Source organism: Eptatretus burgeri, chromosome 12 (assembly GCF_056783735.1).
Source record: "Eptatretus burgeri isolate ZD-2024b chromosome 12, Ebu_testis_v1, whole genome shotgun sequence".
Lineage (NCBI taxonomy): Eukaryota > Metazoa > Chordata > Myxini > Myxiniformes > Myxinidae > Eptatretus > Eptatretus burgeri.
In genome coordinates, this window is record NC_140972.1 from 4734328 (window position 1) to 4756827 (window position 22500).

The 22500-nt window shown below is 45.4% G+C and overlaps 1 protein-coding gene across 5 annotated transcripts in view; it reads right to left on the minus strand.

The window, feature by feature from the left end:
• Window positions 1–22500, minus strand: part of HTT (huntingtin) — a 637913-nt gene that overhangs the window by 380552 nt on the left and 234861 nt on the right. For all 5 annotated transcript variants that reach the window (XM_085849284.1, XM_085849282.1, XM_085849286.1 and 2 more), the window contains 2 exons: window positions 13485–13646; window positions 5451–5506 (listed from right to left, as the gene is read on the minus strand). In XM_085849284.1, coding sequence (XP_085705410.1) covers window positions 5451–5506; window positions 13485–13646 — 218 coding nt within the window. The remainder of the gene's footprint in view (window positions 1–5450; window positions 5507–13484; window positions 13647–22500) is intronic.

A 22500-nucleotide genomic window follows, 5' to 3' on the forward strand; every position in this document is an offset into this window, starting at 1 on the left:
GGATGTCGAGAAAAGACGAAAACTAATTTTGTGTTGAGAATAAAAGAAAACAAAACACAAAATATTGGGACACAAATCCCATACAGGAGGAGTCTTGAGTCTGTGTCGCTGCACTGAGCAGCCGGAATGTGCACTGTAAAGAATAAAGCCTGCACCTCCTTTTGTGGTTGTCTGTGTGAAAAAAGACCATCTCTCAGGGAGACAGGGATCCACACCAAGTCGAGAGGCTGAGGAGGTGCCACTTGTCTCCGGAAAGCCAAAAATAAAGCTCCACAAGAGAAACCAAAACAACGAACGATGGAGCAAAGAGGAGAAAGAGATCATCCTTTTCTACAAAGTGTATTCAATTGATGAGTAGCGAGGAAAGCATGGCCGGGGGCAATATTCATGGGCCAGTTAAAGAAGAATAAATTGGCCACCAGAATAGAGACAGTTCCATATCATAAATTTGAAACGACCCATAAAATTTCTGATTCGAAATAGAATAAAAGAAATTACAGTTAGGGCCAGAAGATACGAGGAGGATGGGAGCCAAAGGCTCATTGAGGGGTGGATAATGGGATGGTGGGGAATTGACCAGGGTGGCACGGGGAGGGGCTATGCAGGGAACCCGGGGCTTGGAACATGGTGTGACACGGAGGCCCCAGCAACGGAGACGAGGTGTGGTGGAGGGAGGAGACACGGACCCACCTCAGGAGGGGGAGAAGAAACTACCACTGGCATGGACCGGGCGAAACTTACACAGACGGAGGGGATGAAAACAGGAACGGCGTATGGTGATCAGCAGGAAGAGGAGGGAAAGGGCAGTATAGAAGAGAGGAGGAAGACTAGGATAAGAAAGAGGAACAGATTAGGAAAAAGAGGTGGCCAACAAAGTCAGAGAGAGAAGACTGACCACTCAGAGAAATACCACAACGTTATTGACAAGAAAACAACATACTAATGGAAATGCTAAACAGGAGAACTAAACTGATCAATTCGTAAAATGAACCCAAAATCATCCCGTTCAAGAAAATCAATCGTGTGTGTGCTTTGCAGCAGCACTGCTCATTCAAGAGAAGGTAACAGGCAAATAACTCCAAAAGAAAAAACAGGCCCCACAGACAGAGACCAAGCACCACCAACGAAAGGGAAACAAATGACACAGAGACAACAAAACAGGACAAATGCAGCTATTCAGAAGAGGAAATGAAGCTCAAAGCTAAAGAAGAGAATCCAAAAAAATAAAAAAAATACACAAAATCGAAGACAAAGACCGAGATTTAATGGGTGCTGAAAACAAACTCAAAATAGAAATGATAGCGAGGAAGACTGTCAACTAGAAGGGTACTCTTCAACGTCGCGACGTCGCCAGATATGACTCCGTCCACATTATTACATCATCTTACATACGTGTACCAAGTTTTATTTAAATCCCTGAACCCAGATTCAAAATATTAAATAATTCTGGCTGCCAGACCATGCGTCCGATCAGATTGAAATTTAAAACATGTATTTCACATCACCACGAGATAATAATTGTGAAGTTTCACAGCCAAGCCGCGACAAACTGTTCCATGCCGTGACCCATGTTGGACCGTCCGAGCCGTGCCACGTCGAGCCGAGTCACGTCGTGTGTGGGACTGTGCCGTGACATGACATGACATGACAGACAGTTCCGAGCCGTGCCAAGACATGACGTGATGGGTATGGTATGCCGGATGGTGCAGAGCCATGAAGTGAAAACGTACCTCTCCCCGAGGAACAAAATCAAAGCCAGAAACCAACTATCAGCACCAGTGTTCCAGTTCAGCTGTGGAATAGTAAACTGGCCACCAGCAGAAATCAACAAACGAGATATAAAAACAAGGAAACTCTTCACTATCCACAAAATGTTTGATAAAAATCAGTGCATCACAAGAATGTACCTGCTGAGGAAAGGAGGAGGTGGTGGCCTGATGGAATTACATCAAGTGCATAAGATTAGCAAAGTGGGTGAAAAGTTCAACAGACTACTGAATATAATTTGTACACGAGCATGAACACAACAAACCAGAAAAAAGTATCCCACAATCACCTTGCGAAAAACTTCCAAAAACAGGTGCGGATAGAAGATGTCACACAAAACCGAAACAGCGACAAATACATCCCCAACAATTGCAAAAGAGACAAAATAAAAATATAAAACGACATATCAACAAATGTAAACCGACAACTGGGAGAAAGACAAACGAGCAGGGAAACAAAAATGAATACATAGCCTCTCGACATGAAGAGGGACCTCTTTCCGATTAAAGGGAAAACTACATGCAGCTTGCGTTAGAAACGTGATGTTGTGTGGCTGTGAAGCATGGGTGAAAAAAAAGGAGGATGAACGGAGGTGTGAACGAAATGAAATGAGAATGGTGAGGTGGATGTGTGATGTGACACTGGAGGATAGGAAACAAACTGTGGAATTAAGAGATAGGTTAGGTATGGAAAGCATTAGTGAGGTTATGCGTCGGGGTAGTTTGAGATGGTTCGGACATGCGGAAAGGATGGGGTAGGCAGCTGTGTGAAGAGGTGTATGAACGTGAATGTGAATGAAAAGAGAGCAAGAGGCCGTCCGGGGAAAACATGGGATGTGTTGTTGAGAGACTAACTGGTAGTTAAAGGCCGGACAAGAGGGCGAGCAAGGGATCATGCAGCCTGGAAAGCCGCCATGAGATTAACCACGGCTTACACATGCAAGCATGGAAACGGTCATAAAACAATGATGATGACGACGACGACGACGATGACGACGACGACGAGTCCCAAGTGGAACAGATGCTCGTCTCCTGATGGAGGGCGGTCGTAGTTGGGCTGCATTTGGTGTTAAAGAGGGCCTTAGAAGTCTTAAGGGGTTCTCAGGGTTCTGAGGGGTCATCGGGGTTCTAAAGGGTCTTGGGGATCTTAAGGGTCAGAAGGGTTAAAGGGTTTTAGTGTTCTAAAGGGTCGAGTTAGCTGTCAACCAAGTGATGATACACTAACGGTCTTAAGTTTTAGAACACCACCATTTTTCAGTTTTTACTGAAATTTAAGCAGTTCAAGTCCAGTGAATATCCTGAAATGGGACAAAGCGAAGCGGTAAACTGCCAGAGGTTAGAAAAAAGAAAAAAGTTTAGGTTACAAAAAACTGAAAAATAATGTAAATTTCAGAGTTGTTAAAAATGTAATAATGTTCCCTTTTCAGGGAACAAGTAATGTGAAAGCAACTGCAGCTGTTCTGCAGCAATGGAAGTAAATTAAGCCTTGAAAGTTGATGCAAACGATTCCTACAGGTATCCCAACTTTTGTTGATAAGTTGCAAATCCTCTGTCTGTATAAAAGCAGTGTTGGAACAGACTGTGTTGCTGCACCCTCTGAAGCATTATTTGGACAATATTGCACTGCAGGAAGTAGTATATTGCTATCATAATGGTGAGAAAAAGACAATTAACTAAGGAAGACAGACAGACCATTATAACCCTTAAAAGTGTAGGTCTTTCCTTTAGAGAAATTGCAAAGAAGCCAAGGTGTCAGTGAGTACAGTTTCCGACACCATCAAAAGGCATTTGGAAACTGGAGGAAACACTGACAGGAAGAGGTCTCGCACACCCAAAGCCACAACACAATCAGAAGACAAGTTTCTGAGAATCAACAGCTTGTGTGATAGGGGGCTCACAGAACAGCAGCTTCATGCACAGGCTTGACACTGGTCGAAGTCAGGAAGTCTCAGTTTCAACTGTGAAGAGAAGACTTCGAGCTGCAGGTTTGACAGGTCGAGTGGCAGTAAGAAAGCCATTGCTGAGATGGCAAAATAAGAAAAAGAGGCTTGCCTGGGCCATGAAACACCGCCAGTGGACTCCTGAAAACTGGAAGGAGGACTCACGGACCGATGAATCAAAATGTGAAATCTTTGGTTCATCACGCAGGGTTTTTGTACGTCGTCGAGTAGGCAAAAGGACGGTTCCTCAGTGTGCGACTCCAACTGTCAAACATGAGGAGGAAGCGTGATGATCTGGGGCTCTTTTGCTGGATCCAGAGTCAGCGACTTGCACAGAGTGACTGGCACCCTGAACCAAAAGGGATACCACAGCATTTTGCAGTGCCATTCAATACCCTCTGGTCTACGCCTAGTGGGTCAGGGGTTCATCCTAAAGCAAGATAACGACCCAAAACATACCTCCTGGCTATGTCAGAACTACCTTAGAAGAAAAGAACAAGACGGAAGGCTTCAAATCATGGAATGACCAGCACAGTCTCCAGACTTAAACCCCATCGAGTTGGTTTGGGATGAACTGGACAGAAGGGTGAAAGCAAAGCAACCTACAAGTGCAACACATTTGTGGAACTTCTGCAACAGTGTTGGGAAGAACTTTCTGAACAATATTTGATTTCCATTGTAGAAAGAATGCCACGAATATGTTCGGCTGTTATATCTACAAAAGGAGGCTACTTTGATGAGTCAAAAATTTAGATTAAATTTTGTTCAACAAAACGATTCCATGATTTCTTTTTTTTATCTGCAATTGTTTATTTGTTCTCTGCTTTAATTTCAGAGTACATTGAAACATTAAACTGCTTAAATTTCAGGAAAAATTTGAAAAATGGGGGTGTTCTAAAACTTTCAACCGGTAGTGTACATTGCTGGAAACATGATATGCTCCACAGCGGCTTAAAGGTTCGGGTGGCTGGCTTGGGATCCCAGGGTCCTGAGTTCAAACCCTATCGGCCACTGAATTAACACCAGGTGGGGTTGACTTGAACTATCATCCTTCCAAGGTTGGCAAAATGAGCACCAGCGTACTGGTAATAGGGCCAGTGCATCAGCGGCAAAGCCGCGTCCTTAACCAATGATGCAACCAGCAGCCAAAGGCTGCACACAAGTGTGTGTGTGTGGGGGGGGGGGGTGTGCATGCTCCACAGCAACCCTGCAGGACCTGCGTATACTTCAGCAACATCTGTGCAGGACTTCAAAAAAAACTTATTACCTCTGCCACCGATGGTGAAGGAGGTTATGTTTTCACCCTTTCTGTCTGTTGTCTGTCTGTTTATTTGTGTACAAGATATCTCAAAAAGTTGTTGACGGATCTGATGAAATTTTGTGCCTTGGTTGGGTGCATCAGAAGGACGAATTGATTCGATTTTGGTGAAGATGCGAATCCGGATCCGGAAACAAGAATTATTTAATTTTTTTTTAAAGTGATTCTTCACCATTGAGAGATAGGGCCAAAAATGATATAGTACTGTATGGCATGACATTTCAAAAATGTTATGGGCACGATATGTTCTCGTGGATCAGGCATGACGTGGCAGATGTGTGTGCTCTACCGAGTGTCCTTCGAGTTTATTTTATATAATCGACACATGCCTTTCACCTTTCCAGCATCGAGGACGAACGGCAGACCAAACACAGGCTCAAGGCATAAGACATTGAACAGCTTTTGCAGACAATGAATGATACTTACATTATCTGTCCTTCTTCTATAAATTCGAACTGTTTCAAAATAAATCCGATGAACACCTGAACAAAAGGAAACAAAGTAAATAAACCAGTCAGCTTTGCAACTGGGCATTCCATACAACATAAACTTTAATACACAGTCGCACTTTAAAATGCTGATATGTATTTCGAGTCACATGGAAATGGTACCACATCGACAGCATAGTGTGGGCACAAATTAATAACTTTAACAATTTCATTAAGGCATGGAGGGCAATTAAAAGGGTCACCTCACAAGCCGCAATCACCTTTGAGCTGCTTAGCCTGGGCTTGAATCTCGGATCGGATATAAAGTCATCGCAGGCAGGTCGGTTCATCAACGTGTGCGCCATCCCTCCGATTAGACGCTAAACTGGGGATCCCATCTGACGGTATTAGTGACGTTAAAATATTCCATGGTGTCCTTCACAAAGATTAGGCGAGCCATCACCGGCACCCTGAACAAATTACAAACCCATGCTTTAACTTACAGGGGGCACTGTATCCGGGGCACCTCCACACCCCTGGAAGAACTGATGCTAACCCACAGCCACGTGCTGTATACGAACGTTGATGACATCATCTCCCCAGCACGAACACAAAGACGACAGGTTTCAATCTCCCCTCCACTCTCTCAAACAGACAACTTTCTCATCTCCGCTTTCCTGCAATCTTCCTCGAATAATCTCCTCAATTATCTTATTCCAGGTCCTCCAACTTCCCTTTACTCAATGTATTCCAAAGATGTACCCAAATCGGGACGTCGAAATGCAGCATCTCGAAACCAGCACCCTCGTCGAAGGTTTCAAGATTTATTACCCATCCTTGTTTGAATTTTTATTGATTTCTGTGTCCAAAGTTGAGGATCGTGGAGGAGCAGGAACATAGAATGGATCAGGATGTCACAGAACAAAAGGAAGAGCAGAAAGAGAGTGGGGAACACACCAACAGCAGTGCTGAGGGACAAAATAGAGGGAGCCTTGGAGAAATGAGGGTTGTGAGGAAGAAAGAGGGCGAAGGGAGGACACGCGGGGTGAATGAGATGGTGCCAGCCACAAACTCTCAGGAAGGAAGCATTGGGAACTTGGAAAGAAGTGCGCGAGTGGAAGGCTAACGGGGTAAAAAAAAGATAATGGTCTTGGACGGGGGATGACCTGAGATGGTGGTGAACAGCCGTCTTGAAGACCTGGAGGGAGGAATGTGACTGAAGAGAAGGTGGACGTTAGTTCCGTAGGTGGGAAACCGAGAGGAACGGATGAGTGGAAGTGAGCAGTGATCCTGGATGTGGGAAGTTTAAAAACAAAACCGAAAATTAAACACACATACAAAACTGGTGGAGTAAATGAATTCACTCGAGACGTCACTGCAAAATGGATTCCAGGAGCCGTGTCGTCGTTTGCATTTCACCATCTGTCGGATGCGCAGGCACCATTGCAGACAAGGTGCAGCAAAAAAGTATTGTTTGAAAGAAAAAAAAAAAAAAACAAACAAAATAGACAGAAGCTCCGAATCAGATTATTTGCGTCTCAAGGTCATTGCGGAATTTCGCGAAACAACCTTTATTAGTGCAATACATGCATACGGCTTCTTGCGGGTAATTTGGCACCGACACAAATGCCAGGCAGCTGCACGCAATCTCGCCGACATCCACCCATCACGGCAGCCATCAGGGTGCTTACTTTATATGCCAATGAGGAGGAGACAATCTCGCTCAGCGTCAGCCAAGTCTGATAAATATTCAAAAGGACAACACTCTGAACCAAGAACCCCCACGAAATCCAGCATCACATTATTTCCGTGGCGCTCGAGTTACGGAATCCAACTGAACAGCATCCTCACAACACCACACATGATCTACGGGGTGTACGTTTCCTCGGCAATCGACAAAGCGACGCGGTTACCGAAAACAATCAAATCGTTCTGATGACATCATTGCGGCGTCGTTCTGGTTTGTCGAGATAGGGTATTCTGGATATCTTTTTCCCCTCCTCACTCATATTTATTAGAGTTTCTGCAAAGAAAATAACTCGCAGGCAAGAGAATGGCTTTGGGCAATGTGTGCGGATTATAATTTGCCGTGACGGGATGAGACGAGTCCAAGCTCGCACGCGTACCGCGATGGCACGACTCGAGCAACAGCGTACAACTCGGGGAATAAACGAGGAGGAGGATCTCATCAGGACTCTATTAAAAAATTCCAACCACACAATTAGGTCAACAGTTCACATTGGTGAATTAAACGGTCCAGGAAGCAGAGGACCGTGGCTGTTCTTCGTGAGATTTACTACATTCCCAACCTGTATACACAGCCTTGTGTATATGGGTCAGCAGAGGTGTGTTGGGAAGAAACTCACAAAGTCAGAGTGTTTGGAAGGGGGAGGGGGTTGGACGGAGGCGACAATTGAAAAACAAACATGATTATATTATCATGCGAACCCTGATGGACGAACACCGTGTACACCGCAACCGGAATTCTCAAAATCATGCGAAAAATGTCACTTCAATGTCACTCGTGCTCGGATCACCGCGGCCTCTTCTACTTGGAGACATCTAAAAACCGCCGAGTTACAATTCATGAGGTGGAACGAACGAGCCTGTGCCGACGATGGAACAAGAACAGAAGAAGAAAGAGAAATGAAGACAGGATCTCCCTCTTCTTCTGCTGCCTTCAAGCATAAACATGTCCGACACCTCCTTGAATGGTGGCCTACGCATTCCACCTTAAGCGTTGCTACATCCTTAGATCGCTCTCAGGATTGATGAATCCAGCGTATTTGAGCCTTCTCACTCTCATTAATCTCCCCATTTATCGACCGCTCACAATATTGCATCACCGATGGTACGATCTGTACAAATGAGATGCACTCAAACTCATCAGGATGAATGGATACACTCCTTGGGCCATTCATTTTCATTGGGACTGTGCGATACCAGTCGTGTACAAGAAATTGATACGCTTGTTGTTGGGTTTTTATTTTATTTTATTACACAAGCTCGTTTTGAGTGCGCACTAACAATCTGAAAGTATTACGTCGACGAAGAAAGAGACGTTTAACCTTTCCTGAAACATCAGGGGAACTTCAAGATGTTTTTTTTTTAATTAAAATAAAATCTCCCGATGATTACAAAACGAAAGGTTGAAAATGAACGTCGAGGGGGGGGGGGAAGGGGGCACCGACACGAATGAGCCGCAGAACACGACAACCGTTTTCGGCATCGAATAATCATGCCCATCATTGAACTTGGGATGACCAAACAAACCAAAAACATCAACAAAGGTTAAAGGGATGCTTTGCTGAAAATTTGTCAGATCCATGACCGTGATAAACTCCTCTCCTTTGAAGGATGGCAAATCAAAGATGGCGCACATCAGGAACTGATTTCGATCGTACAAGGTAGATACTCCCGAAAATAACTTCAAGTTCGCCGCCGTGGTGGCAGCTCCGTCAGTCGCCATCCTGGAGTTAATCAACCATTTCCTGATCCAGATGCATGGAAAGCAACACTCGAAACCTCGATCTCTCCGTCCATTCGTGAAATTCAACCCTCGTCCTTTGAACAGGAATATTCTGACACAGAATTGACTGTCGGTTATGAGGTTATACAGAGGCAGAGACCGTCGACGATCCAAGGAATCAACCTCGAAGCTCGAGTCGGGCAAGTCGCGGACTCATGCTTGTGTGGCCTGTGTCAGCCATTACCGACTGCTTTGGAATGTCAGTGTTGTTGAGAGTCATCACGTGTGACAGACAAGAAGAATGAAATGGGTTTACCTGAACGATGCATCACAAGAACAGAACGTTTGTCCAGTGTTTGTTTGGATCATGACGTCATCTACATCACGCTGCAGATGATGGCTCAGGTGTTTCATCTGCTGTCTCTGTCAATGCATCTTATTCATTTAGGCATTCATTGAGAACCTTCAAACATCGAGCATGTAATGTATCAGTAGTTTATACCACTGCGTGCACACATGGGTGCACCGGGACGTGGTTCAGGAGGGTGACGTGACCTGCCCATGTTCTGATGCTGTGCTGTGCTGTGTTGTGTTGTGTTGTGCCCGTGTCGGGATTAAACCTGTTGTTCCCACTTCAGAGTCTTCGTGGCGACGAGGATGTCTTTGTGCATCGGTATATTGCGTGAATACGCAGTGGGGGATGATTGGGAAGACTACACGGATCGTCTGAAGAGGTACTTCGTGGCAAACAAAATGGACACCGACGAGGACGCTGAAAGGCGGCGAGCTGTATTACTGACCGTATGCGGCGCCACGATGTACAACCTCATCAAACATCTTCTTTCCCCAGAAAAACCTTCTGACAAGTCGTATAAAGAGCTCGTCAATCTCGCGAAAAGACATTATCACCCTAAACCGGGTAAGATAGTCTCGAGATGTAGATTTTATACCCACCATCGTCAAGATGGTCAGTCAGCATCCGAGTTTGTGGCTGATTTACACCGACTCACCGAACATTGTGAGTTTACAGATAAACTCAAATAGATGTTTCATGATTTCTTTATCATAGACAACAATGATGACTCAATTCTTTGGAAACTCCTCACTGATTCCGACCTCAATTTGGCTAAAGTCATGGAAATAGCCACTGTGTGTATGCAAACTGCCGAGATCCTGCGTGTGATCTCTCCTCATGTTTGTTCATCCCCTTGTTGATTTCATGGGTTGCCTTCTCTCTGTGACTTTGCTCCTTCCTTAGCGACTACTTTGTGGACAAAATACGCGACATCATGTTGTCAGTCTTTTATAGACGGTCCTGTACTGCATCCGAGTATGCACGTGCGATGATTAGCTCGACCCGACATCGTTTTCTTTCCCGGTTTTCTGAAACCTTTCGCGGTGGTGCGCAAGCCGTGTGCTCAAACATGGATGGGTACGCATCATCATCACATGGTATGTTCACAGATGCGGGCCCACTTTTCCGGGGCGTGGAGCGGTTTCAACCAGACTTTGATTGAGCTCCGTTTACCCCCACGGGAGAGAAAAGAATGAACATCTTGGATCCGATTTCTCAGTCCTGGTCAGGGCTGGAGCGCAACAACTTGGCATCGTTTGTTTGGTGAAAGTGTCAGCGGTGGCAGCTGTGAACGGCCAAGGGGGATTCAGCACTCGTGACGTCACACCCAAAGTTCAAGGTCTGAGATTTCTCCAAGCTGTGATCGCTTCTGGGTTTTGACTCGAAGTACTAAATCGTGACATAAATTGATATAATCTATTTGGGGAGGTTTCTTTCAACTACAAATCGCCTGCACAACTTTCTCGAAGTGATCAATATTTCAAAAATACCGGTTTGGCAGTAGGTAGTTTTTAGCAAAAGTATCCCTTTAAAAGCTGACCATGAAAAAGCAAGATCATACGGTTAATTGTGAAAGCACGAGCATTCCGTTCCCTCCTCCCCATTTCATAATTACCAACCAATGACTGGCTGAGTCATGCTGCAGGACTTCATTGTCTGGGATGATTATGTCCTTGTTCTAGAACATGTACAAACTTGCTCACTCTTGATGAAGGAAACCGTGGGATGTTTAACATCCAGCAGCTCATGCTGGCAGACGGAACACCCAGTTTAACATCCATCTGAGGGATGGTACACAAACACACACGTTGATGAATATCCCTGCTTCTGAGACACCGGGTTGACAGTCTCTAGCTGGGCCGGGATTCAAACTCAGAGGTGAGTGTGCGTACACCTCGGCCATCCTGCCAGCCACATTTGGCCTGCCGATAAGGCCTTGAAAGCTGCAACGGGTGTTGAAGACTGATGATTCAACACTCCACCCTTAAGTGTTGTGGTTCCCTTGTTGCAAAGTGTGTTGGAAACTTGATAAAATGAGAACTCAAACCTCTCAATTACGTAACTTTCGAAATGGCGTAATCTGCCCCCAGAATGCTCGGCACGCATGTGCAGAAATCCCAAACAACCAAGTCCAACAGAGGGCGGAGGTGGTCGAACTCTTCTCATGCACGCCAAAGGATTGTAACATCAAAATGGCTCACAAAGCTTCTGAAAGAAGCCGACAATAACAGGAAACGTATCTGAGAGAAAGGGGTGTGACTCTGTTCAGAGAACTTTGTGATCAACTCGTCCAAAAAGTTGATATCTCGCAGCCCGTGATGCAAAAACTCCTGACCATGTGGGCCCATGAAAGGCCGGTGGACGGGTTGTGAACTACGTCTTCGACCCGACTTCCCGAATCATCGCTGTCAGTGAGTGGACTTTGAACCTTGTGGGATTACCTCGTGTGAACACGGCATAGACTTCCCAGAGGGAGACGCCGCATCTGGTTGAGTTGTTTCTCAACACCGATGACATCATATCTGGGGCTTGTCAATGTATAGAATAAGTTTAAAATGATTACAGACACCCTCTCCCTTCGGGAGCCACTTGGGGATGGGGGCGGGGGGGGGGGCAGAGGGAGCAAATATATTTTGTCACATCACAAATAATCCACCGTGCATGCAGCAGGAGTCAGGAAACCACTTTCACTGTGGCACGTGTACAGGCGAAAATTGTAAGTCGACCCTCCGCCCCCCTCCAACGCCCCCTCCACGAGGGTGAGTTTTTTTTTTATCCATGAGCCAATCCATTCCGATTGGAATTGGAATTCCAGACAAGGAATTGTCATCGTGCATCGTCTGCCTGTCCGTCTGTCCGTCTGTCCGTCTCCTATTTCAAACAACATCAGGACAGGGCCCAGATAAGCTACAGGTCCAGTCATCCTATATTTTTATGATTTTGCAGAAGCGCGCACGCACGCGCACACGCACGCACACCTTATTTAATATAGTAGGGTGATATTTAATCTTAATCATGTTTGGGAGGAGGGGGTGGAATGGGAAGTGGATGGGCTGTTAGGTCTGTTATAAATACATATTTTATGTTTGGTTCCGGGGCCACAAGATAAATTATTACACACCCGCAGAGTACCTGCCCAACGGGAGATCTTGTTCCAAGCAAGCAACAAGTTCTTCTGACACGTACCTTTATTTGAGTGGTGTATTGGCAACTGACAGCTGCCTCAATCGCTCCCGACAATTAAAAACAAACAAACATAACCCGTGTTACGTGCACGAAGCAAAAACATACCAACTGCTTGTAATTCAAGGAATACTGTACTGCAAGCGATGGGGACTTGTAATACCCTCTCCCACCAGGAGCAGCACTACACAATACACAGTTACATGGAGAACTTGCATCCTCCTTCACATTCCCCACCCCCCACCCCACCCCCACCAAGACCACTGGCAAGGACAAAACACACCGACACAGTCATTGGGGCCATGCTGATCCTACGTAGCAAGTATGGATGTAGTTGGCCCGAACTGGAGAAGGAGTAGCCCGACAAACAAACACACAAACACTGGTCCGTGAATTATGGTAAGGATTACTGCATACATTAGTAAAAGGGGGAGGTGTGTGTGTGTGTGTGTGTGTGTGTGTGTGTGTGTGTATGTGTGTGTGTGTGTGTGTGTGTGTGTGTGTGTGTGTGTGTGTGTGTGTGTGTGTGTGTGTGTGTGTGTGTGTGTGTGTGTACGTGTGTGTGTCTGCAAGCTTGTATTAACAGGAAATGTTACGAACAAGACACCTCTCATCTACGGATATTTCTTGTTTCTCCATTTCTGAGTCAGGTTTTCATTCAGGAAGAGAACAATTACGATGAACCGTTTTGAAATTTCCACTCTTTCGGAGAATTGTGTTTCAAAGACAATTTTAATTCCAGATTTTGCAATTTGCACTCGTAACGGCAGGTCAAAAATGCCCTGCGAGCAGAACCGAGGCAGTACACACACACATACACACACACACACACACACACACACACACACACACACACACACACACACACACACACACACACACACACACACACACACACACACCGTGCGGAAATGGCCTCATCAACAATCATTTGTCATTTCCAAAGTTGCGTAATGTCAAATAAACTTCACAATCAAATATGATCCACAAAAATAAGAAGATGACAAAAGAGCAGGAAATCAGACCTGGTCAGAGTCCAGCAGGCAGTAATTGACCCTCAATTGGACCAGTTGCACCAGCAGGTTCAACACCTGCCTTTGTAGCACCACCGACGTCGTCACCGTGTACTGCTTCAGAGCCTTGATCACCAGCGGCTCGAAGAGGCGAATGTAGCTGTGGATTGTGGCCTGGTTCATAAGTGAGCAACACAAAGGGGAAAAAAAAATAATAATAATAATCGCAGGAATGAAGGATATCGGTTATTAAAATTGAACAGATGATCGTTAAATGTAAAAAGAACAGTTAAAATTAAAAAAAAATTAAACTAGAAAATGAGCAACAACTCGAAATTGTTCAACTTGAGACAAATTGAACACAAGCAATTAGTTAACAGCCTCATCACGATGACATGTTTGGGGAAAACATGTCAAAGATAAAAAGCGTGAGCAAATGTATAAAATCACTTCAAGCAAAGAAATTCCCGTACACAACAATTCACAAAAGATGGATTACATCCTCTTTTAATCGTCTAATGTCATCTTTTTTTTCGTTTTCAAGCAAAACCAAGAATATGGAGTAATCCTGTAAAATCAATACTAGTTTATGAAATGATTGATAGCGGAACCAACAAGGTGTATTGACATGACACAAACACACAAGTATGCACACGGACTTCAATGCACAAATTCCATAAGCTGGACATGAGGAAGACGCACCGCACGATTGGATATTCCCTCCACATTTTTAGCTCGGATGATTGTGGGACTTTCATCGGGACGGAATGGGCCGAGCTATCCCGCCTGCGTCAACAGCATACTGTTGCGGTATTCAGGTGAAATATATATATTTTTTTAAACAAATGAAAAATGACAACGGCACTCTGTAGAGCACATACCTCCACCAGGCTGAATAGTTTACATGTTCTTTCACACTGATAGGCCGGATCTGGATCCAGACATGAACCAAAATCTAATTGGCTTGTTTGTGTCGCTGACAACTCATCTACCAAGTTTAATTTGAATCCGTCCACAACCTTTTGAGATATCGTGCGATATAATCGATTTTTGGCGCCATCTTTCAATGGAGAAAAATCACTTTAAAACTCTAGTATCTGGATGCAGATCTTCACCAAAATCTAACCAGTTCGGCCTCGTCACACAACCAACCAACCTCTCCGCCAAATTTCATCCAAATCCATCCACAACCTTTTGAGATTACCTGCACACAAACAAACAAGAAGATGACGTCGTGCAGAGCACGAAACTTGCAAAATCCATAAAACAAATTTGACCTCAAAAATAATTGGTTTAATTAATTGATCAAATTTGCAAATCCTCTTCAAATTTCAAGTGAATCGGATGAAAATTGTCAATTTTAGAAATTCGGCCGATGTTGACCTTTTGGCCGAAGTTGACCTCAAAATAATTGGCTTGTTGAATTCAGTGACCTGAAATGCAAATTCTCTTCAAATTTCAAGTGAATCGGATGAAAATTGAGGATTTTAGAAATACCACCTTAGTTGTTGACCTTTGGCCTATGTTGACATTTTGGTCAATGTTGACATTTTGGTCAATGTTGACCTCAGAAATAATTGTCTGGTTGAATTCAGTGACATGAAATATATATCCTCTTCAAATTGGAAGTCAATTGGATGAAAATTGACAATTTTAGAAATTCGGCCAATGTTGACCTTTTGGCCTTAGTTGACCTCAAAAATAATTGGTGATTAAATTCAATGACCCGATGTGCAAATCCTGTTGACATTTCAAAATCAATCGGATGAAAATTGATTTTAGAAATTCGACAAAGTTGTTGACCTTTGGCCTATGTTGACCATTTGATTTTTTTTTTTTTTAACCTCAAAATCAATCGGCTTCTTCCTTATGATGATCTCCAGCATGTGGTGAAGTTTTGTGAAGATCGGTTTGAAATTGTGACCTGAAGGCGATTGACAGACAGACCACCGTCGGTGGTGGAAGTAGGAATCGATCGAAGCTGGGTTACAGCTCGTGTCACGACGCTTTCCCTTCCGAACGATGAGTCCGAGAGAACAATCGTTAAAGAGCATACTTCGGAAATTTTGAAACAAAGCAAAAAAAGCACAAAAATGAGCATCTCAACCTCGGTCAGGCCTACAAACCACAAAAAGATCATCGGTCAATTAAGTTGAACAGTGGGGTGAACCAAAGCTCCGGACTCGATGGATTCAGATTTTTCACAAACATGGTCTTTACCTTCCAGCTGCGACATGCACTGGAGTCACGCTCAGCGACATTCGAGAAAATAAAATAAAAAGTTTTAAAAAAAAACAACAACAAGGACGAACGGCAAACGCCTCAACTCTGAAGCATATGTGGGAAACCCAAAAAACCCATCTCATTATTCGTTTCAGAAGTAGGTGCCAAGATAACTTTACGCTCGCACAACTCCGTCTCGTAATGGAAGCCAGAGCGTGACACCAAAGATGTGAGCTGAAGGTTGAAGACGCGGCAGCAAGTTCGTCGGGGCAACGCTCAGGACTGTGTTGCGTCTGCAAATCCCAACCATCGCACAAGTTGACACGATTCGAAAGCTGTGCGTCATTGTGTAAACAAAATCGTCCATGAGGGTCATCCCAAAGGTCAGCACCTCGTCTTCCACAAAATGGGGAAAGTAACGTTCAATGATTTAGAATGCCACGTGATGCTGTAGTCCCTCGATTCGTGTCCTTGTGATCATTTGACCAGTCTGTTATGCTGCCATGGTGTGAAACTGGAGAGTCCAGAAAAATAACAACACCATTAGTCAGTGCGTTTCATCCCGCAATGCGGAGGACAAAGTGCTGGTGCTGCCAAAACCGTTCCGTGACAAGGATTACACCGAGTGAGTTGCCATTGCCTTCCCAGCATTCCGTCGGTGCAGGAATTTGTCCAAGGTGCTGCTAATTACTTGCCTACTTTTCATGAAAGACACGATGGAATCTCCAACACTGACCAACGAATATTAATGGACAGGACACAGCACACCAACCTTAATGGCCATCTGAGGGATGGTGGACACCAAGCTTAACGGCCATCTGAGGGATGGTGGACACCAAGCTTAACGGCCATCTGAGGGATGGTAGACACCAACCTTAATGGTCATCTGAGGGATGGTGGACACCAAGCTTAACGGCCATCTGAGGGACGGTGGACACCAAGCTTAACGGCAATCTGAGGGACGGTGGACACCAAGCTTAACGGCCATCTGAGGGATGGCGAACACCAAGCTCAACGGCCATCTGAGGGACGGTAGACACCAGGGATGGTAGACACCAAACGTAACGGCTATCTGAGGGAAGGTGGACACCAAGCTTATCGGCCATCTGAGGGATGGTGGACACCAAGCTTAACGGCCATCTGAGGGATGGTGGACACCAAACTTAACGGCCATCTGAGGGACGGTGGACAGCAAGCTTAACGGCCATCTGAGGGATGGTAGACACTAACCTTAATGACCATCTGAGGGATAGTAGACACTAACCTTAATGACCATCTGAGGGATGGTGGACACCAACCTTAATGGCCATCTGAGGGACGGTGGACAACAAGCTTAACGGCCATCTGAGGGACGGTGGACACCAAAGCTTAACGGCCATCTGAGGGATGGTAGACACCAACCTTAATGGTCATCTGAGGGATGGTGGACACCAACCTTAATGGCCATCTGAGGGACGGTGGACACCAAGCTTAACGGCCATCTGAGGGACGGTGGACACCAAGCTTAACGGCAATCTGAGGGACGGTGGACACCAAGCTTAACGGCCATCTGAGGGACGGCGAACACCAAGCTCAACGGCCATCTGAGGGACGGTGGACACCAAGCTTAACGGCCATCTGAGGGACGGTGGACACCAAGCTCAACAGCCATCTGAGGGACGGTGGACACCAAGCTTATCGGCCATCTGAGGGATGGCGAACACCAAGCTCAATGGCAATCTGAGGGACAGTGGACACCAGGGATGGTAGACACCAAACGTAACGGCTATCTGAGGGAAGGTGGACACCAAGCTTATCGGCCATCTGAGGGATGGTGGACACCAAGCTTAACGGCCATCTGAGGGATGGTGGACACCAAACTTAACGGCCATCTGAGGGACGGTGGACAGCAAGCTTAACGGCCATCTGAGGGATGGTAGACACTAACCTTAATGACCATCTGAGGGATACTAGACACTAACCTTAATGACCATCTGAGGGATGGTGGACACCAACCTTAATGGCCATCTGAGGGACGGTGGACACCAAGCTTAACGGCCATCTGAGGGACGGTGGACACCAAGCTTAACGGCCATCTGAGGGATGGTAGACACCAACCTTAATGGTCATCTGAGGGATGGTGGACACCAACCTTAATGGCCATCTGAGGGACGGTGGACACCAAGCTTAACGGCCATCTGAGGGACGGTGGACACCAAGCTTAACGGCAATCTGAGGGACGGTGGACACCAAGCTTAACGGCCATCTGAGGGACGGCGAACACCAAGCTCAACGGCCATCTGAGGGACGGTGGACACCAAGCTTATCGGCCATCTGAGGGACGGTGGACACCAAGCTTAACGGCCATCTGAGGGACGGTGGACACCAAGCTTAACGGCCATCTGAGGGACGGCGAACACCAAGCTTAACGGCCATCTGAGGGACGGCGAACACCAAGCTTAACGGCCATCTGAGGGACGGTGGACACCAAGCTTAACGGCCATCTGAGGGATGGTAGACACCAACCTTAATGGTCATCTGAGGGATGGTGGACACCAACCTTAATGGCCATCTGAGGGACGGTGGACACCAAGCTTAACGGCCATCTGAGGGACGGTGGACACCAAGCTTAACGGCAATCTGAGGGACGGTGGACACCAAGCTTAACGGCCATCTGAGGGACGGCGAACACCAAGCTCAACGGCCATCTGAGGGACGGTGGACACCAAGCTTATCGGCCATCTGAGGGACGGTGGACACCAAGCTTAACGGCCATCTGAGGGACGGTGGACACCAAGCTTAACGGCCATCTGAGGGACGGCGAACACCAAGCTTAACGGCCATCTGAGGGACGGCGAACACCAAGCTCAACGGCCATCTGAGGGACGGTGGACACCAAGCTCAACGGCCATCTGAGGGACGGTGGACACCAAGCTCAACGGCCATCTGAGGGACGGCGAACACCAAGCTCAACGGCCATCTGAGGGACGGTGGACACCAAGCTCAACGGCCATCTGAGGGACGGTGGACACCAAGCTCAACGGCCATCTGAGGGACGGTGGACACCAAGCTCAACGGCCATCTGAGGGATGGTGGACACCAAGCTTATCGGCCATCTGAGGGATGGCGAACACCAAGCTCAACGGCCATCTGAGGGACGGTAGACACCAGGGATGGTAGACACCAAACGTAACGACTATCTGAGGGAAGGTGGACACCAAGCTTATCGGCCATCTGAGGGATGGCGAACACCAAGCTCAACGGCCATCTGAGGGACGGTAGACACCAGGGATGGTAGACACCAAACGTAACGACTATCTGAGGGAAGGTGGACACCAAGCTTATCGGCCATCTGAGGGATGGTGGACACCAAACTTAACGGCCATCTGAGGGACGGTGGACAGCAAGCTTATCGGCCATCTGAGGGATGGCGAACACCAAGCTCAACGGCCATCTGAGGGACGGTGGACACCAGGGATGGTAGACACCAAACGTAACGACTATCTGAGGGAAAGTGGACACCAAGCTTAACGGCCATCTGAGGAATGGTCGACACCAAACTTAACGGCCATCTGAGGGACGGTGGACACCAAGTTTAACGGCCATCTGAGAGATGGTGGACACCAAGCTTAACGGCCATCTGAGGGACGGCGCACTTTGTGATGAAAAATCCTGCCTGTGAAGGACCAATCTGACAGTTTATTGTAGGGGAAACAAATTAATCCAGAATAGACAGCTCAGGGGAAAGTACAATTTACCTCTGCATCATCCTGTCGGGTAGATCATCACGAAATATTAATAAACAACATTGATACCCCAAATCATTACTGCTACTGAAGTAGTAAACAACGACCTATAAAGACCCACAATGCATGGCAGTGGCAAATTCATCTTCAAAGCCCTCAATGCATGAAGAGAACGAGATGATTTAATTGGTATGTTAGGGGTGAGGAATGTCCTTCATTACATAACAACACCACCCACAAAACCGCAAACAATGATGGTAACACGGATAATCTCAGGAAGAAGAAGAAGTAGAAGAAGTAGAAGAAGTAGAAAAAGTAGAAGAAGAAGTAGTAGAAGAAGTAGTAGAAGAAGAAGTAGTAGAAGAAGTAGTAGAAGAAGTAGTAGAAGAAGTAGTAGAAGAAGTAGTAGAAGAAGTAGTGGAAGAAGTAGTAGAAGAAGTAGTAGTAGAAGAAGTAGTAGAAGAAGTAGTAGAAGAAGTAGTAGAAGAAGTAGTAGTAGAAGAAGTAGTAGAAGAAGTAGTAGAAGAAGTAGTAGTAGAAGAAGTAGTAGAAGAAGTAGTAGTAGAAGAAGTAGTAGAAGAAGTAGTAGTAGTAGAAGAAGTAGTAGAAGAAGTAGTAGAAGAAGTAGTAGAAGAAGTAGTAGAAGAAGTAGTAGAAGAAGTAGTAGAAGAAGTAGTAGAAGAAGTAGTAGAAGAAGAAGTAGAAGAAGAAGTAGTAGAAGAAGAAGAAGTAGAAGAAGAAGAAGTAGAAGAAGAAGAAGTAGAAGAAGAAGAAGTAGAAGAAGAAGAAGTAGAAGAAGAAGAAGTAGAAGAAGTAGTAGAAGAAGTAGTAGAAGAAGTAGTAGAAGAAGTAGTAGTAGAAGAAGTAGTAGAAGAAGTAGTAGAAGACGTAGTAGAAGAAGTAGTAGTAGAAGAAGTAGTAGAAGAAGTAGTAGTAGAAGAAGTAGTAGAAGAAGTAGTAGAAGAAGTAGTAGAAGAAGTAGTAGAAGAAGTAGTAGTAGAAGAAGTAGTAGAAGAAGTAGTAGAAGAAGTAGTAGTAGAAGAAGTAGTAGAAGAAGTAGTAGAAGAAGTAGTAGAAGAAGTAGTAGTAGAAGAAGTAGTAGAAGAAGTAGTAGTAGAAGTAGTAGAAGAAGTAGTAGAAGTAGTAGAAGAAGTAGTAGAAGAAGTAGTAGAAGAAGTAGTAGTAGTAGTAGAAGAAGTAGTAGTAGTAGAAGAAGTAGTAGAAGAAGTAGTAGAAGAAGTAGTAGAAGTAGTAGTAGAAGAAGTAGTAGTAGAAGAAGTAGTAGTAGTAGAAGAAGTAGTAGAAGAAGTAGTAGAAGAAGTAGTAGTAGAAGAAGTAGTAGTAGAAGAAGTAGTAGAAGAAGTAGTAGAAGAAGTAGTAGAAGAAGTAGTAGAAGAAGTAGTAGAAGAAGTAGTAGAAGAAGAAATAGTAGAAGAAGTAGTAGAAGAAGTAGTAGTAGAAGAAGTAGTAGAAGAAGTAGTAGTAGAAGAAGTAGTAGTAGAAGAAGTAGAAGAAGTAGTAGTAGAAGAAGTAGTAGAAGAAGTAGTAGAAGAAGTAGTAGAAGAAGTAGTAGAAGAAGTAGTAGAAGAAGTAGTAGAAGAAGTAGTAGAAGAAGTAGTAGAAGAAGTAGTAGAAGAAGTAGTAGAAGAAGAAGAAGTAGAAGAAGAAGAAGTAGAAGAAGAAGTAGAAGAAGAAGAAGTAGAAGTAGAAGTAGAAGTAGAAGTAGAAGTAGAAGTAGAAGTAGAAGTAGAAGAAGAAGAAGAAGAAGATAGTGGAGTCTCTCAGTGGATCTTTCGCTAATATTCTCTTCGATATTCTTTCGTGTGCAGCACAAGATAGCATAATTTGCTGAGGGGCGGGGAGATGTGTGATGGGGCCGCTGATGCAGTGCCCCCTGTTGGTTAGAGCATGAATTTGGAATTTGTTAAAGGTGTCAATGATGGCTCAAGTTCTTTTAACGAAGAACACCGTGGGATCCGTAATGTCCACCAACTTGTGCAGGCAAACAGAACACCCAGTTTAACATCCAACCGAGGGACGACACACACACACACACACACACACACACACACACACACACACACACACACACACACACACACACACACACACACACACACACACACACACACACACACACACACACACTGATGAATCCCCCTGCCTGCGAAACATCAGGGTGGCAGCATATCGCCTGGTCGGGATTCAAATCCAGGCGACACAGCCCAGAGGGGAGAGTGCATACCTCGAGGCCATCCTGCCAGCACCTCGCGAACATCGTAAGTTTCAACATGGAGAAGACGAAGTCGTCAGAGTGGCCACCTTCTCGCTCAGTTCAAAACGACTTCTGCGTTGTCCAGCAAATTAGAACTCCAGCTCGAGTCGGAAGGAGATAGCTTCTTCGTCAGGTGATGACACAAACATAAACTATGATGACAACTACCAAAGGAAGGCTTCTGTGCCGACGTTACAAGGAAAGCTCTTGGTACGTTGACAAGGGCGAGTAAATGAAATGCAAATCCAAATTATTTACAGTCTCATACCCCAACCACCACCACCACCACCACCACCCCCAACCACCCTTTGATTCCTCGGTGCCACTGCGGCTTTCGGTAAGTGTTCGGATTTCTGCTTTCACTTGTTCTATCCGTCTATATATTGCTTCCGCCTTCTCTGCATCACAATTCCTTCCATCGCATTCGTTTCGTGATATAATCCGACACCTGGTCTTGGTGCCTAATCCGCTATGTACGTACTCGGCGAGCCAGTAGTCTTTGTATCCGACCTCTTCGTTCGTTCTCTTCACCTCTTTTCCACCTTCGTAACTCAACGAGATTCACTTCGTTTTCTCTCTGCTCAAGGAAGAAATAAAAAGTCCCCCCAGCTTCATTCCATTGCTTCTGGTCCCTCTCCGACCGGAAGTCGTACTTTGCTCAGCACTCCAGGTCTGTATGTCTGTATGTCTGTATGTCTGTATGTCTGTATGTCTGTATGTCTGTATGTCTGTATGTCTGTATGTCTGTATGTCTGTATGTCTGTATGTCTGTATGTCTGTATGTCTGTATGTCTGTATGTCTGTA